This window comes from Oncorhynchus kisutch, linkage group LG13 (assembly GCF_002021735.2).
Source record: "Oncorhynchus kisutch isolate 150728-3 linkage group LG13, Okis_V2, whole genome shotgun sequence".
In the NCBI taxonomy this organism is placed as follows: Eukaryota; Metazoa; Chordata; class Actinopteri; order Salmoniformes; family Salmonidae; genus Oncorhynchus; species Oncorhynchus kisutch.
The window spans coordinates 39688484-39705887 of NC_034186.2; the positions used below are offsets into that span (position 1 = coordinate 39688484).

Sequence of the window (17404 nt, forward strand, 5' to 3'; positions counted from 1 at the left end):
AGTGGCGCAGCGGTCTAAGGCACTGCATCTCAATGCAAGAGGCATCGCTATAATACCTGGTTCAAATCCAGGCTGTATCACATCCAGCTGTAATTGGGAGTCCCATAGGGCGGAGCACAATTGGCCCAGTGTTGTCTGGTTTTGGCTGGAGTAGGTTGTCATTGTAAATAATAATTTGTTCATAACTGACTTGCCTAGTTAAATAAAGGTTAAATAAAAACATATATCTATGCACAATCCTAAATGGGTTACCCAGACCAAAGACTCGGCTCTCCCCAGTACTCCTATTTTAGTTTCCATAGCAATGTCAAAGTCATTTTATCGGCCTCCTCAAAGGCTGACCAGATTTCATGATGTGGCTGCTTTATTTGGCTTGATTCTCTTTTGTTGCCCCCTCCACTATTTAATCAGGGTCCTTGTGGTCCTAGCCGTGGCAGCGTGCAGGCTGGGTAATTGGCTTAGGCTGAGCAGTACCAGCTGTGCTACAAAGCCAAGCCCCAGTCCACTCTGCCTCATAGCTTGTAAATGACAAGCTTGGAGAAAAACCACGGAATCGGGGGTACTGCCTGTCGGTCCTCCCAGCCACAGGTCACGACCTTGCCAAAACCCAACTCTCAGTGAAGAAAAGGACATCTCTTTGAAAAAGTATGCGGTGTGAAGTCATGCAAAAATTACACCGAATTTCCTATGAGTATTCTTTATGAAGTTCATATGTGCAGGACTTGAGGGGGAGCAGCTATTGGAAGGGAATAAGGATTTCTTCACATGTCATACCCGTGTCCTCGTATATCACCTAATATGTCATCATGCATCATCTGGTGTGTCAATTGAGCTTTACCTCAAGAATGCTTTTTTTCTTTCAGAGAAAATATGTCTTCATTTAAAATGTACGCAGTGTCATCACCCTTGAAACATCTTTCCCAACACAATTAGTTAAGTGGCAACAGTGCTCAGCCAAAAGAATAAGGAGAGGATAAAAGTCCAAACTTGCCCAGATTTGCTCACAAGGTTAAGGACAAAGTAATTATTGCTGGACTAAGTCCAGGTTTAAGGAACATTAACTTATTTTGAGTAATAATCTTTTTTTACTCAATGAATGAGTGAACTCTCAGTACCCTGCTCTCAGTACCCTGCTCTAGTTTCTCACAATTAGGGCCCGTAGCTTTTCCTCGACAGACAACGTGGACAAGAGAATTCCTGGTCCTACATAACCTCTGTCTTGTCCTCCCCTCTACATCTTCTGATCTGGGAGCCAGACTGGAGCTATAGGGAGATCTGAGGCTGATAAAGGAGAGGGAAACAGCTGAGGAGTACATCTCCTCCGTGCTCTCATGCTCCCTTTTCCTCTCCAGATGGTTTTTCCTACACCGTGTCAGTGCTGACCTCAGCTTCTTAGAGGCCAGCTCGTGTGTGTGTGTGTGTGTGTGTGTGTGTGTGTGTGTGTGTGCCCTCACTACAGTTACAGTACATATTTCCAAACTTATATCAAAACTAAATCAAAGCTGACAGGACTTACAACACAAGAACAACTGAATATACTGAACCAAAAGTACTCCAATTCCTCAAGGCAAGAGCCCATTGCCAGGTGTGACAGACAAATTCAATGGCAGCAATGGTATGCAAATAATGCACTGTATGGACAAGCTGTGATTACGCAGCTACGCCCTTCCCTTGCTTTGTTCTCTGTGCTGGCAGGAGCATGGTGTCAATGATCTGAAAAGGAAAAGGCAAGTGTTGTGATTGATTGAATGAGATTGTATCAACAACACTCACTAATTAGATAGCATTCAGTAATGGCTTAATGCGTAAGCCTAGTATGACCGCTGAATGCGAAATTCCTGACATATGTTCTCTGAACCACTTGGAGGTGTCTGGAGGCACTTCCAATATTGTCAGATCGGCAGTTTATGAAATCATCCATCTGAACACTGAAAAAGAACAGATAGCCAGTGACCTCCATGACACCGTCATCCATTACCTCAGACTCCAAACACCTCAAAGCTTATTTTCTCATTGCTTCTGTTCTGTTCCTTCACCACAGTCAAATCCCCTTTACCCACTTAAAATCTGCATCAGAACCATGGAGAATGATGCAAATGCTCACACGCTCCAGACCACATCCACCTCCGGTCCTGTTGTCCTCATTTTATCGTGTAGAGAACACATAATTTTATAACTCACTCAGGTAGCTAGCATTCAAGGCGGGTTCATGAACTGCAAGTGGAAAAGGAGAGGGGGAGGAGAGGAAAGGAAAGGAAAGGGAAGAGAAGCCAGAAGGAGTGTAGTACTGGAGCGGTTTCAGGGCCCATCGTCATGTCAGACAGTACATCACTGGCTGTCTGCTGAACACCTGGAGGCAAAGTGCTGGGTAATTAAAGAGGGCACGGCTGCGTCTGCACGCAACCACCATTAACCCATCGCACCTCAATTGGAGCAGAGAAGGGCCAGTTGTGGGAGAGAGAGAGCTGCTGTGAGTGGATTAGCCCTTGACATGTCAAATATGATACAACAAACGGCTGTATCATATTAGCCCTGGACTAATAAAGCCTGGAATTTTCCCCCTATTACTATAAAGTGCAGGAATTTGTATGAAGAAGTAGAGCGACACTTGAAATCAGTTGTTTGCTTCACCAATATAACAACAACTGTAAAGCCACAGAAGGCCACAACCCAGGTAGCAAACGTGGTTCTTTGGAAGTTGTCGGAACGTATGTTTTTGGTTTCACATTGGTTGTGGGAACGAAGCTATAAGTTTCCTGTAAAACAGAACAGAAGTGAACATTTAGCCTGTTCCGGAAACGTACATTTTTTGGTTGCATAGAGGTTCTAAAAAATGTTTACTCTGGTTCCTTGAAAGTTTTCTTGGGAGATTGAATTAACATTCTGAGACTGTTATTTGGAGGTTTTGGAGGTTTTTGAATAACTTCTTTAACTTGCAATTAATGTTTGAATAACACTTTGAATAACACTGCTAGCTATTTTAAATTCTATTTTTAATGACTCCAAGCACATATAGGACACATGGAAATGAATTTCCTTGGTCATTAATTATACGAACACATGTATTATTTATTGTGACCTGGCATCAGTGAGACTCGAACATACAGTGCCTTCAGCAGGTATTCACACCACTTGAGTTGTTCACCTTTTGATGCGTTACAGCCTGAATTTAAAATGGATTCAATATGATTATTTTTCTCACCCATCTACACACAATACTCCATAATGTTCTGAGTCACACACATTTTTATAACATTCCCAGAATGTAGTAAAAATATGACATTAAATAGAAACACATGGGAACTTGTGTGGAATCTTCTGTGGGAAGAACACAGAAGAACAGTGTGACTTAATCTTCTCGGAACAATTTGAGAACATGACTTTAATCAGAGACATGAGGAGACATTATGCTGAGGTACTGAAATTCCAACAGAAGAATGTTATTTCTTAACACGTTATTTCTTAACATTCTCGGAACAATTTGAGAACATTACTCTTACATCTGCTCCTGCCACGCCCTCTACTGCTCATCCTGTGTCTCCTTGACCTGCCGCCGCTCCTCCAGTGCTCTCTCCCTCTCCATCTCCCTCTCTCTCTCTCTGTGTGTGTGATTGTGTGGGTGGAGACAGGTGTGCTGGAGTCCCCCGCAGGTGCAACCTGTTCCATAATCAAGACCTCTGCAAATACTCAGTCCTGCCACTTCGTAATCTCTGCTCAGTCAGTCTACGTTTCTAGCCGTTTGTCACTATTAAATATTGAAATAAATCAATGAGGCCCTAATCTATGGATTTTACAGGACTGGGCCGGGGTGCAGCCATGGGTGGGCTTTGGAAGGCATAGGCATAGGCACTTGGCAGCCAACCCACTAGGGAGCAGACTCTTATTGTTCCCAGCACAAGGTACACCTGTGTAATGATCATGCTGTTGAATCAACTTCTTGACATGCCCTATCTTGGCATAGGAGAAATGCTCAATATAAAGAGATGTAAACAAATTTGTGCACACAATTTGAGAGAAATAAGCTTTTTGTGCATATGGAACATTTCTGCGATTTTATATTTTAGCTCATGAGACATGGGACCAACACTTTACATGTTGTGTTTATATTTTTGTTCAGTGTAGATTGATGTAACAACCTGTTGGTCAGGTTAAGTCCATGTATTTAAGTTGAAGTTTTACCCTAATTTCAATGTTTACAATACTGGTTGAAATTAGATGAAAACAGTACTTGTTGATGACTTTCCCATGTCACAATACGTTGACATATTAAGCTGAAACAATGTTGATTCAACCAGTGTGTGCCCAGTGTCCTTCCTCACCGCTGTATGACTGATCAAAATGTGCTGGGCCAATTGTGCGCCGCCCTATGGGACTCCCAATCACAGCCGGTTGTGATACAGCCTGGATTTGCACCAGGGTGTCTGCAGTGACGCCTCAAGCACTGAGATGCAGTGCCTCAGGCCGCTTCGCCACTCGGGAGCTATGTTAATATGTTCTCACCTAGTGACAAAACAAACTGCACGCACCAGAGCTCAGACAACTCAGTACATGGCTTAGGGGTAACTTCCAGTTATCTTCCCTATCTTTACATGATGTCAAAGTCTTAATGAATGAATTAAATACCTTTAGGGGTTCCGTTTCAACTCTCACCATTGCACCTCACTCACAGATCTGGGGTCACAAAACGAAGAGGTTTTCTGGACATACTGGAAATTCCGGCATGCAAAAAAAAACTATGGCTCGGAGCCAGAAAATGATCTTAAAAAGAATACATTCTTTGCAAACATAGTTACTCTTGTCACTTCATATCTCACATGGAAGGAATCTGTACATTTTCTAATCCTAATGTCTGGACATTTTGGCGACGTGTTGATATCCATTTCTATTCATGACCCATGAGTTAACCTCATCAGATGTTAAGTAGCTCAGAGATCACTGTTTTTCTGAATTCTATGTTTCTGTGACTATGCAAGCAGCACTGATGAAACTTGCCGTTGGAGGTGAAGCAACATCTTCACGCAAGCCCATGGTAACATGTCTCCACCTTGAGGTAGATGTTGCTAATTGCTTATGGGAGTCAATGGTTCATTTCCATTTACCCAGTAGTGATCCAGTAATACAACTGGACTGAGCGTTTCCGTTGCTGTGCCATCCCAGCCAAGGTTTACCTGCTTAACAGTTAATTGTCTACATCTGCTGTTTATTGAGTTTTAATATTCAAATGTAGGTTGTAATTCAGCATGTTGCTGCCACTCGTACAATGTTCTGTTGAAAAACAGTTTTAAAAAACTCTCTCTTTCCACAAGACATATATTTTGTTAAAATATTTATTTATACATTGTCAATGTACAAAATAACAGAACTATAATCCTCTTTCAGAATAACAGCAATAGTAAAGCGTTCAACAAATGTATACTCTTAAAAACAATATTGAACAAAATAAATGTTTAACCAATTGAAAAAATGTATTCAACTACCATTCTGTACAATGTTTGCTGAGTGTACAAAGCATTAGGGACACCTTCCAAATATTGAGTTGCTTAAAAAATCCTTCTTTAACCCGTCTCCTCCCCTTCATCTACACCGATTGAAGTGGATTTAACAAGTGACATCAAAAAGGGATCATAGCTTTCACTTGGATTCACCTGGTCAGTTTTTGTCATGGAAAGAGCAGGTGTCCTTAATGTTTTGTCCACTCAGTGTATGTATAAATAATATTGCATTTTCTAAATATATCTACATATTTTTGTGTTTGTTTTTAATTCAGTTCTATTTAAGTGGTGCAATAAGAAAGCACCCCTTTCAATGAAAACCATCTTCACAGTAAAAGAGTATCAGTTTCAAGGCTGAAACAGTGAAACAAAAGCAGCTTCCATAGTGCATCTTTTATGATAAATCTTGAACGAGTTTGAACTCCTTTTTTAATCAAATAAAATAAAAATTGGAATGCATAAAATGAAACAGATTGGTGTTGCTACAGTAACAGAGAACCACAAAGATGCTCTTTCGTCAGTGTACCAGGTCCTGGGCTGATGACAATGAAGACAATTAACAAAACCAACAGCAGAGAAAACCGTTGTATGTAGACCTGGTTGTATCAAAACCACATTTGGGTGGAGCTAGATAATGGAGGAAGTGCATTCTCTGTGGTAACACAGACACACACACACACACACACACACACACACACACACACACACACACACACACACACACACACACACACACACACACACACACACACACACACACACACACACACACACACACACACACACACACACACACACACCAGCGGCAGTTAGTGCCCTTTCAGATTTGGGAGGACAATCTTTTTCTTTTGAGCTTGTCCTTATTTCTATTTCAGCATATTGGATGACTGTCATTTCATATTCCATTCATCCACCTCAATGTAACATCGATAGGTTTAGACTACTACATGATACTAGAATTTGCCCTATACCTACCTTGACCCACTGGGCACAAACCGGTTGAATCAACATTGTCTCAGTGTAATTAGACAATGTATATGTTATGTGGAAAATACATTGGATTTGAAAAAAGTCATAAACTTTTGTTTTGAGGGTGAAATTTCAACCACAGGATTATGTCATCATAGTAACCACTTTTCAACATAGACAACCCTTCTTTAAAATACAGTAAATTGAATTTGTACCTTTTGAAACAATGTCAGATCTTCAACGGAATGTCCAATATCAGGAAAAAAACATGTGTCTGGGCAGCACCTCCTATTGGAGAATTGATCTACAACTATTCATTTGGTCTCCAATACAGGGTTTTAACCAAACCCAGCTTAGTTTTTATATCACCTACTACCAATGTGCTATTGTGAGTGATTATTCAGAGACCTCTCAATAACTAAATATATTCACTGTTGCTATCAAAGTAGTTCCAAAGGGTAGGTTTAACAGAGCAAAGGAAATGTAACCATACATTATAAGTCCTATATCATCAATTATACTTTTTAGGTCTATATAGCATTGCAAATTCATCAACAGCTATTAAGACTAAATCAAATGAGACTGGTAAGACTAAATCAAACTTGATTTAAATTGCATTTAAATTTGATTAGATTTAGTCATATTCTTTAACTTCGATTTTTGATCTTCTGCTTGGATAGTTCCATCTGTGCCATTGACTTAGTCTGGCTTTAATTGCAGTATGCTACAAATTAATAATTGATATTTGTATTTTTTATATTTTTACTTTTATGAAACTCCCTGAGTAGGAAGCTCCCCCCCCCTTCCTCCTCTGAGGAGCCTCCACTGACTCTCTCTCTCTCTATGTCTCTCAAACACACACGCAGCTACGCCTGCCCCAGGCAGCCCGTTGTGGTCTAACCGCTTGACACAGACAGGCAGGTGGTGGTGGAGCTCAGGCGGCGGCTCTTCTTGGGGGCATTGGGTGCAGGCGGGGGGCTGACAGTGAGACTCCTGATCTTATTGAAACTGTTCCTCAGGCTGCTGTGCCTGATGCTCCCGGTGCTGCTGGTCTCCTTGGACACAAAGGTGTCAGGGTGACAGAGGCCTGCCCTGAGGCAGCAGCAGCACAACAAGCCGGCAATGGCCTTCCTCAGCTCTGTGCTGCCCAGGGTGTAGATGACCGGGTTCAGGGCCGAGTTTATCACGGCCAGGGCGATGACCCAGTCGGCGCTGAAGAGCGGTGCGCACTGCCGCGACACACAGAAGAAGTCCACCAGCAGCAGGATGAACAGAGGCCCCCAGCATATGATGAACACACCCACGATGGAGATGACTGTCTTTAGCAGCCCCAGGGAGCGCTTGCGGCTGCGCTGGGAGCCCACCTTGGAGCTGCTGCGCACGTGGCTGTAGATGGCGCCATAGAGCACGCCGATAGCCAGCAGGATGAGGGAGAAGATGAGAAGGGAGAAGAGGATGTAGCTCTTGGAGTAGAGCGGCAGCAGGGTAGAGCAGCTCTCCAGGCTGCACACGCAGTTCCAGCCCAGCAGGGGGAGGAAGCCGATGGCGAAGGCCACGATCCAGCACAGTGCCACCAGGCCATAGATACGATACGTCTTCCTGGCCGACTTCTGGTGCAGCGGCTTCATCATGGTGGTGTAGCGCTCCACAGCTATCAGCAGCAGGCTGAAGATGGAGGCGGCGAGGGCCACGAACAGTACCCCCTCTCTGAACAGCCACAGAGCCGGGCTCAGTCTGAACGTCTGGCTGCCCGACATCCAGATGTTGACCACGTAGGCCGCCCCGGCCAGCAGGTCGCTCAGGGTGATGTTGGCGATGCACACGTAGACCCAGCGGCGGCTGTGGAGGATCCGGGAGAGCACGGCCACTAGGACCAGCAGGTTCTCCAGGATGATGAGGACGCTGATGAAGAGGGAGAGGACCGCTGCCGAGCTCAGGCCACCCTGGCGGGGCACGCGATGCTGCAGGCGCCCTGTGTGGTTGTAGTGCTCCAGGATCACATCAGTGTTAATAGCGCTGCTGTTGGTGGTGTTGCTGGCCCAGAGGTACAGATGAGAGCAGGAGGTTGAGGAGCTCAGGGAGGACAGGGCATCCATGGCTGGTTTGTGAAGGGCTTGGCAAGTCAGAAAATGGCTGGTTCAGGTTGGACAAGGCAGGACTTGGGTGAGTGTAGAACTCCTGATGTGGGCTCAGACTCAGGCTAAAACAGTCTCTCCACTGGAGCTCTGCTGTCTCACAACCCACCTAGCAAACACAGGAAGATGTTTGATATGAAAAGATGTCTGATATGCGATAATAAGTTCTAAGCTGTTTGTAGGGCATAAACTGCAGGTAATGAAAATAATGTGTTTTTTGGTCAAATTGCATTGTTTATAAATGTATTGTGAAAAGCTGAAAGAAATCCCCCAAAATCCCACAAATACAACAAATGTTTAGACAGTGAGATGACATTTTGTCAGTTGACTGGCATGGATTCTCATCATAAAACTGCATGCCTCCACTAGCAGGCATTAGGGCCATTTAAACCTTGTGGTGCTGTTTAAACCACCATGTGGTTAGTTGAGAGGAGCAGCCAGCTGCGGCCAGGAAGGGGGTTTAAATCTGCATGTGAAGCCAACATATTTCAAAGTTTGAAAACAACTATTTCCAAATCTCTGTTAGTAGTAATGACTGAGAAACAACATCCTACTCTCCCAAAATTAACCCTAAGTATGAACTGTTTTCCACTGTGGAGTGAAATAAAAAGTACCATATTACATTTATAACTTTTGTTCATTTTTTGATTTATTAAACAATTTCCCTTTACATTTCTAGATGTTCTTTTATGCATAATTAGTGTTGTAATTTGTTGCATGGGAGCAAAAGGATGTACATGACAGCAAATACCTTGCATATTTACGGCTACAGTTAAATTAAATGTGACAATACACCTGGCTCTCCATCCCAATCATTATCTAATTGTATCATTTCATATGAATAGGCTAACACATAAAGACAAATATTGTATCCTTTTGATTTTAACACAATAAATACACTTGAAGAACAAATGTCACTTACTGGTGCAGCGATGCCGTTGCTAGTGATGCGGTGTGTGGACAGCCACCCCCTATGTGGGCTGGTAGTGCAGATGTGTTCCACTCTAAAGAAGCGATGAGGAAGGAAGCCCTACACTCAGAAGGTTACTCACATGACACCACACCCAAAGCGACCAACACACACACACGAGAAGCAAGAGGTTATTGACACTGATGGGGTGTTTCGTCACTGGCCAAAAGAAAACACACCAATTGTGAAATGCTTCAGAACGTGAATATTCATAGATGGATGCCACCCAATCAACGCGTTAATTGCTAAATAGATATAGGCTAATCCACACTTGCATAAGGTCACCACAATGTTGTTTTTTAAATATATACATTATATATATTTCCCCCCCTGTAATTTTCCACATGTCAAGGTCAGACTTAATCTCACTGATGTAAACACTTTTCCCATCCACTACTTGCACCGCTGCAATACTTGAATCCTATTGCTCAAGTTGCCCCATGATGATTACGGGAAGAGACTTTCATAATGTTTTCATGGTACATGTGTGTCGAAGTGGTTGGACCGTGATGTTTTCTAGGATGTGTCACAAGAGACTTTTTCTACTAGGAGGGCATCAGGCCAGTGTTTACAGTTGAAGTCAGAAGTTTACATACACTTATGTTGGAGTCATTAAAACTCGTTTTTCAACCGCTCCACAAAATTCTTGTCAACAAACTATAGTTTTGGCAAGTCACTTTGTGCATGACACAAGTCATTTTTCCAAACAATTGTTTACAGACAGATTATTTGACTTACAACTCACTGTATCACAATTCCAGTGGGTCAGAAGTTTACATAACCTAAGTTGACTGTGCCTTTAACCAGCTTGGATAATTCCAGAAAATGTCATGGCTTTAGAAGCTTCTGATAGGCTAATTGACATAATTTGAGTCAATTGGAGGTGTACCTGTGGATGTATTGTATTTCAAGGCCTACCTTCAAACTCAGTGCCTCTTTGCTTGACATCATGTGAAAATCAAAAGAAATCAGCCAAGATCTCAGAAAAAAAATTGGAGACCTCCACAAGTCTGTTTCATCCTTGGGAGCAATTTCTAAACGCCTGAAGGTACCACGTTTATCTGTACAAACAATAGTACGCAAGTATAAATACCACTGGACCACGCAGCTGTCATACCGCTCAGGAAGGAGACAATTTCTGTCTCCTAGAGATGAATGTACTTTGGTGCAAAAAGTGCAAATATATCCCAGAACAACAGCAAAGGACCTTGTGAAGATGCTGGAGGAATCAGGCACAAAAGTATCTATATCCACAGTAAAACAAGTCCTATATCGACATAACTTGAAAGGGCGCTCAGCAAGGAAGAAGCCACTGCTCCAAAACCGCCATAAAAAAAGCCAGACTACGGTTCTCAACTGCCCATGGGGACAAAGATTGTACTTTTTTGAGAAATATCCTCTGGTCTGATGAAACAAAAATAGAACTGTTTGGCCATAATAACCATCGTTATGTTTGGAGGAAAAATTGGGAGGCTTGCAAGCCTAAGAACACCATCCCAACCGTGAAGCACGGGGGTGGCAGCATCATGTTGTGGGGGTGCTTTGCTGCAGGAGGGACTGGTGCACTTCACAAAATAGATGGCATCATGAGGTAGGAAAATTATGTGGATATATTGAAGCAAATTCTCAAGACATCCGTCAGGAAGTTAAAGCTTGGTCGCAAATGGGTCTTCCAAATGGACAATGACCCCAAGCATATGCTTGGCTAAAGGACAACAAAGTAAAATCAAATCAAATGTATTTATATAGCCCTTCGTACATCAGCTAATATCTCAAAGTGCTGTACAGAAACCCAGCCTAAAACCCCAAACATCAAGAAATGCAGGTGTAGAAGCACGGTGGCTAGGAAAAACTCCCTAGAAAGGCCAAAACCTAGGAAGAAACCTAGAGAGGAACCAGGCTATGTGGGGTGGCCAGTCCTCTTCTGGCTGTGCCGGGTGGAGATTATAACAGAACATGGCCAAGATGTTCAAATGTTCATAAATGACCAGCATGGTCAAATAATAATAATTACAGGCAGAACAATTGAAACTGGAGCAGCAGCACGGCCAGGTGGACTGGGGACAGAAAGGAGTCATCATGTCAGGTAGTCCTGAGGCATGGCCCTAGGGCTCAGGTCCTCAGAGAGAGAGAAAGAAAGAGAGAAAGAGAGAATTAGAGAAAGCATACTTAAATTCACACAGGGCACCGGATAGGACAGGAGAAGTACTCCAGATATAACAAACTGACCCTAGCCCCCCGACACATAAACTACTGCAGCATAAATACTGGAGGCTGAGACAGGAGGGGTCAGGAGACACTGTGGCCCCATCCGAGGACACCCCCGGACAGGGCCAAACAGGAAGGATATAACTCCACCCACTTTGCCAAAGCACAGCCCCCACACCACTAGAGGGATATCTTCAACCACCAACTTACCATCCTGAGACAAGGCCGAGTGTTGCCCACAAAGATCTCTGCCATGGCACAACCCAAGGGGGTGCGCCAACCCAGACAGGAAGAAGATCACATCAGTGACTCAACTCCCTTCCTAGGGACTAGTAAGCCAGTGACTCAGCCCCTGTAATAGGGTTAGAGGCAGAGAATCCCAGTGGAAAGAGGGGAACCGGCCAGGCAGAGACAGCAAGGGCGGTTCGTTGCTCCAGAGCCTTTCCGTTCACCTTCACACTCTTGGGCCAGACTACACTCAATCATATGACCCACTGAAGAGATGAGTTTTCAGTAAAGACTTAAAGGTTGAGACAGAGGTTGCGTCTCTCACATGGGTAGGCAGACCATTCCATAAAAATGGAGCTCTATAGGAGAAAGCCCTGCCTCCAGCTGTTTGCTTAGAAATTCTAGGGACAATTAGGAGGCCTGCGTCTTGTGACCGTAGCGTACGTGTAGGTATGTACGGCAGGACCAAATCAGAGAGATAGGTAGGAGCAAGCCCATGTAATGTTTTCTAGGTTAGCAGTAAAACCTTGAAATCAGCCCTTGCATTGACATGAAGCCAGTGTAGGGTGGCTAGCACTGGAGTAATATGATCAAATTTTTGGGTTCTAGTCAGGATTCTAGCAGCCGTATTTAGCACTAACTGAAGTTTATTTAGTGCTTTATCCGGGTAGCCGGAAAGTAGAGCATTGCAGTAGTCTAACCTAGAAGTGACAAAAGCATGGATTCATTTTTCTGCATCATTTTTGGACAGAAAGTTTCTGATTTATGCAAAGTTACGTAGATGGAAAAAAGCTGTCCTTGAAACAGTCTTGATATGTTCTTCAAAAGAGAGATCAGGGTCTAGAGTAACGCCGAGGTCCTTAACAGTTTTATTTGAGACGACTGTACAACCATTAAGATTAATTGTCAGATTCAAAAGAAGATCTCTTTGTTTCTTGGGACCTAGAACAAGCATCTCTGTTTTGTCCGAGTTTAAAAGTAGAAAGTTTGCAGCCATCCACTTCCTTATGTCTGAAACACATGCTTCTAGCGAGGGCAATTTTGGGGCTTCACCATGTTTCATTGAAATGTACAGCTGTGTGTCATCCGCATAGCAGTGAAAGTTAACATTATGTTTTCGAATGACATCCCCAAGAGGTAAAATATATAGTGAAAACAATAGTGGTCCTAAAACGGAACCATGAGGAACACCGAAATGTACAGTTGATTTGTCAGAGGACAAACCATTCACAGAGACAAACTGATATCTTTCCGACAGATAAGATCTAAACCAGGCCAGAACTTGTCCATGTAGACCAATTTGGGTTTCCAATCTCTCCAAAAGAATGTGGTGATCGATGGTATCAAAAGCAACACTAAGGTCTAGGAGCACGAGGACAGATGCAGAGCCTCGGTCTGATGCCATTAAAAGGTCATTTACCACCTTCACAAGTGCAGTCTCAGTGCTATGATGGGGTCTAAAACCAGACTGAAGCATTTCGTCTGGTTACATTGTTTGTCTTCAGGAAGGCAGTGAGTTGCTGCAACAGCCTTTTCTAAAATATTTGAGATGAATGGAAGATTAGATATAGGCCGATAGTTTTTTATATTTTCTGGGTCAAGGTTTGGCTTTTTCAAGAGAGGCTTTATTACTGCCACTTTTAGTGAGTTTGGTACACATCCGGTGGATAGAGAGCCGTTTATTATGTTCAACATAGGAGGGCCAAGCACAGGAAGCAGCTCTTTCAGTAGTTTAGTTGGAATAGGGTCCAGTATGCAGCTTGAAGGTTTAGAGGCCATGATTATTTTCATCATTGTGTCAAGAGATATAGTACTAAAACACTTGAGCGTCTCTTTTGATCCTAGGTCCTGGCAGAGTTGTGCAGACTCAGGACAACTGAGCTTTGAAGGAATACGCAGATATAAAGAGGAGTCCGTAATTTGCTTTCTAATAATCATGATCTTTTCCTCAAAGAAGTTCATGAATTTATCACTGCTGAAGTGAAAGCCATCCTCTCTTGGGGAATGCTGCTTTTTAGTTAGCTTTTTAGTTAGACAGTATCAAAAAGGAATTTCGGATTGTTCTTATTTTCCTCAATTAAGTTGGAAAAATAGGATGATGGGGCAGCAGTAAGCGCTCTTCGATACTGCACGGTACTGTCTTTCCAAGCAAGTCGGAAGACTTCCAGTTTGGTGTTGCGCCATTTCCGTTCCAATTTTCTGGAAGCTTGCTTCAGAGCTCGGGTATTTTCTGTGTACCAAGGGAGCTAGTTTCTTATGAGAAATGTTTTTAGTTTTTTAGGGGTGCAACTGCATCTAGGGTATTGCGCAAGGTTAAATTGAGTTCCTCAGTTAGGTGATTAACTGATTTTTGTCCTCTGGCGTCCTTGGGTAGACAGAGGGAATCTGGAAGGACATCAAGGAATCTTTGTGTTGTCTGTGAATTTATAGCACGACTTTTGATGTTCCTTGCCTGGGGTCTGAGCAGATTATTTGTTGCAATTGCAAACGTAATAAAATGGTGGTCCGATAGTCCAGGATTATGAGGAAAAACATTAAGATCCACAACATTTATTCTATGGGACAAAACTAGTTCCAGAGTATGACTGTGACAGTGAGTGGGTCCAGAGACGTTGGACAAAACCCACTGAGTCGATGATGGCTCCGAAAGCCTTTTGGAGTGGGTCTGTGGACTTTTCCATGTGAATATTAAAGTCACCAAAGATTAGAATATTATCTGCTATGACTACAATGTCCGATAGGAATTCAGGGAACTCAATGAGGAACGCTGTATATGGCCCAGGAGACCTGTAAACAGTAGCTATAAAAAGTGATTGAGTAGGCTGCATAGATTTCATGACTAGAAGCTCAAAAGACGAAACGTCATTTTTTTTTTGTAAATTGAAATTTGCTATCGTAAATGTTAGCAACACCTCTGCCTTTGCGGGATGCACGGGGGATATGGTCACTAGTGTAGCCAGGAGGTGAGGCCTCATTTAACACAGTAAATTCATCAGGCTTAAGCCATGTTTCAGTCAGGTCAATCACATCAAGATTATGATCAGTGATTAGTTCATTGACTATAATTGCCTTTGAAGTAAGGGATCTAACATTAAGTAGCCCTATTTTGAGATGTGAGGTATCATGATCTCTTTCAATAATGACAGGAATGGAGGAGGTCTTTATCCTAGTGAGATTGCTAAGGCGAACACCGCCATGTTTAGTTCTGCCCAACCTAGGTCGAGGCACAGACACGGTCTCAATGGGGATAGCTGAGCTGACTACACTGACTGTGCTAGTGGCAGACTCCACTATGCTGGCAGGCTGGTTAACAGCCTGCTGCCTGGCCTGCACCCTATTTCATTGTGGAGCTAGAGGAGTTAGAGCCCTGTCTATGTTGGTAGATACGATGAGAGCACCCCTCCAGCTAGGATGGAGTCCGTCACTCCTCAGCAGGTAAGGCTTGGTCCTGTTTGTGGGTGAGTCCCAGAAAGAAGGCCAATTATCTACAAATTCTATCTTTTGGGAGGGGCAGAAAACAGTTTTCAACCAGCGATTGAGTTGTGAGACTCTGCTGTAGAGCTCATCCCTCCCCCTAACTGGGAGGGGGCCAGAGACAATTACTCGATGCCGACACATCTTTCTAGCTGATTTACCCGCTGAAGCTATGGTGATCTCTGACTGTTTCATCCTAACATCGTTGGTGCCGACGTGGATAACAATATCTCTATACTCTCTACACTCGCCAGTTTTAGCTTTAGCCAGCACCATCTTCAGATTAGTCTTAACGTCGGTAGCCCTGCCCCCTGGTAAACAGTGTATGATCGCTCGATGATTCGTTTTAAGTCTAATACTGCGGGTAATGGAGTCGCCAATGACTAGAGTTTTCAATTTGTCAGAGCTAATGGTGGGAAGCTTCGTTGTCTCAGACCCCGTAACGGGAGGAGTAGAAACAAGAGAAGGCTCGGCCTCTGACTCCGACTCGCTGCAAAGTTTCTGTCGGCTGAATGAGCGACACCGGTTGAGCATTCCTACAGCATTTCCCTCCAGAAACCGTGAGAAAGTTGGACGGCTGTGGGAACCGTGCAAGGGGATTTATACTAACGTTACTATCTGTACTTACTGGTGGCACAGACGCTGTTTCATCCTTTCCTACACTGAAATTACCCTTGCCTAACGATTGCGTCTGAAGCTGGGCTTGTAGCATAGCTATCCTCGCCGTAAGGCGATCGTTTCCTGCATATTATGAGTACAGCGACTGCAATTAGAAGGCATCATGTTAATGTTACTACTTAGCTTCGGATGTTGGAGGTCCTGACGAACAATGTCCAGATAAAGCGTCCGGAGTGAAAAAGTTGAATGAAAATAAAAAGTTGGGGGAAAAACCAAAAATATAAACCGTAATTAAAAAGTAAAAACCGTAAAGTTGTCAGGTGGCAAAGTAAGGTTGTCAACAAAACGCACAGCAACACGTAAACAAGTCAGGCTACCTTTACACTGGCACATGTACTGATCCTTATCCCAGCATCCATCACCTTCTCATTAGGTAAAAAAATACATTGTCAAGGTATTGGAGTATTGGAGTGGTCATCAAAACGCCCTGACTTAAATCCTATAGAAAATCTGTGGGCAGAACTGAAAAAGCTTGTGCGAGCAAGGAGGCCTTCCAACCTAACTCAGTTACACCAGCTCTGTCAGGAGGAATGGGCCAAAATTCACCCAACTTATTGTGGGAAGCTTGTGGAAGGTTACCCGAAATGTTTGACCCAAGTTTAAATTGTTTAAGGCAATGCTACCAAATACACTCAATTAGTATGTCACGACTTCCGCCGAAGTTGGTCCCTCTCCTTGTTCGGTGGTGTTCGGCGGTCGACGTCACCAACCTTCTAGCCATCGCTGATCCATTTTTCATTTTCCATTGGTTTTGTCTTGTCTTCCATCACACCTGGTTTCAATCCCATCAATTACATGTTGTGTACCCTCTGTTTCCCCTTATGTCTTTGTCAGTGATTGTTTGTTGTATATTTTGTGCGAGTCATGTTCTGGTGTGTGACGGGTTTTGTACCCTTTTATACCACACCCATGGAGCTGGGAGGGGCAGTGCGCAGGGAGACCGGAGGGGGTTCCCGCTCGTGCACCATCTGTGGCCGCAGAGGTCACACTGCCAGTCGGTGCCGGGTTGGTTCCTCTAAGAAGCGAGGCAGCAGGCAGGGTGCTCTGGCGTCACCCCAGGTGAGCCAGCACCATTCTCACCCAGAGCCCTCTGTTGCACAACTGTTTGTCTTTGTCACTTTTCCTGAGTTTTCCCCGCATTCCCAGCATAATGCGCTCGTCGATTCAGGCACGGCTGGGAATTTCATTAATAGAGCGTTAGCCCATAGTTTAGGGATCCCCATTGTTCCCATGGATGTGCCTTTCCCCGT

The 17404-nt window shown here is 43.7% G+C and overlaps 1 protein-coding gene across 1 annotated transcript; it reads right to left on the reverse strand.

The window, feature by feature from the left end:
* Nucleotides 1-5311: 5311 nt before the first annotated feature.
* LOC109902411 (sphingosine 1-phosphate receptor 4-like) lies at nt 5312-9662 on the reverse strand. Its single transcript, XM_020498737.2, has 2 exons — nt 9519-9662; nt 5312-8705 (listed from the first exon to the last, which is right to left on the reverse strand). The coding sequence occupies exon 2, from the start codon at nt 8555-8557 to the stop codon at nt 7358-7360; it is 1200 nt and encodes a 399-aa protein (XP_020354326.1). The 5' UTR covers nt 8558-8705; nt 9519-9662; the 3' UTR covers nt 5312-7357.
* Between the last annotated feature and the right edge of the window lie 7742 nt (nt 9663-17404).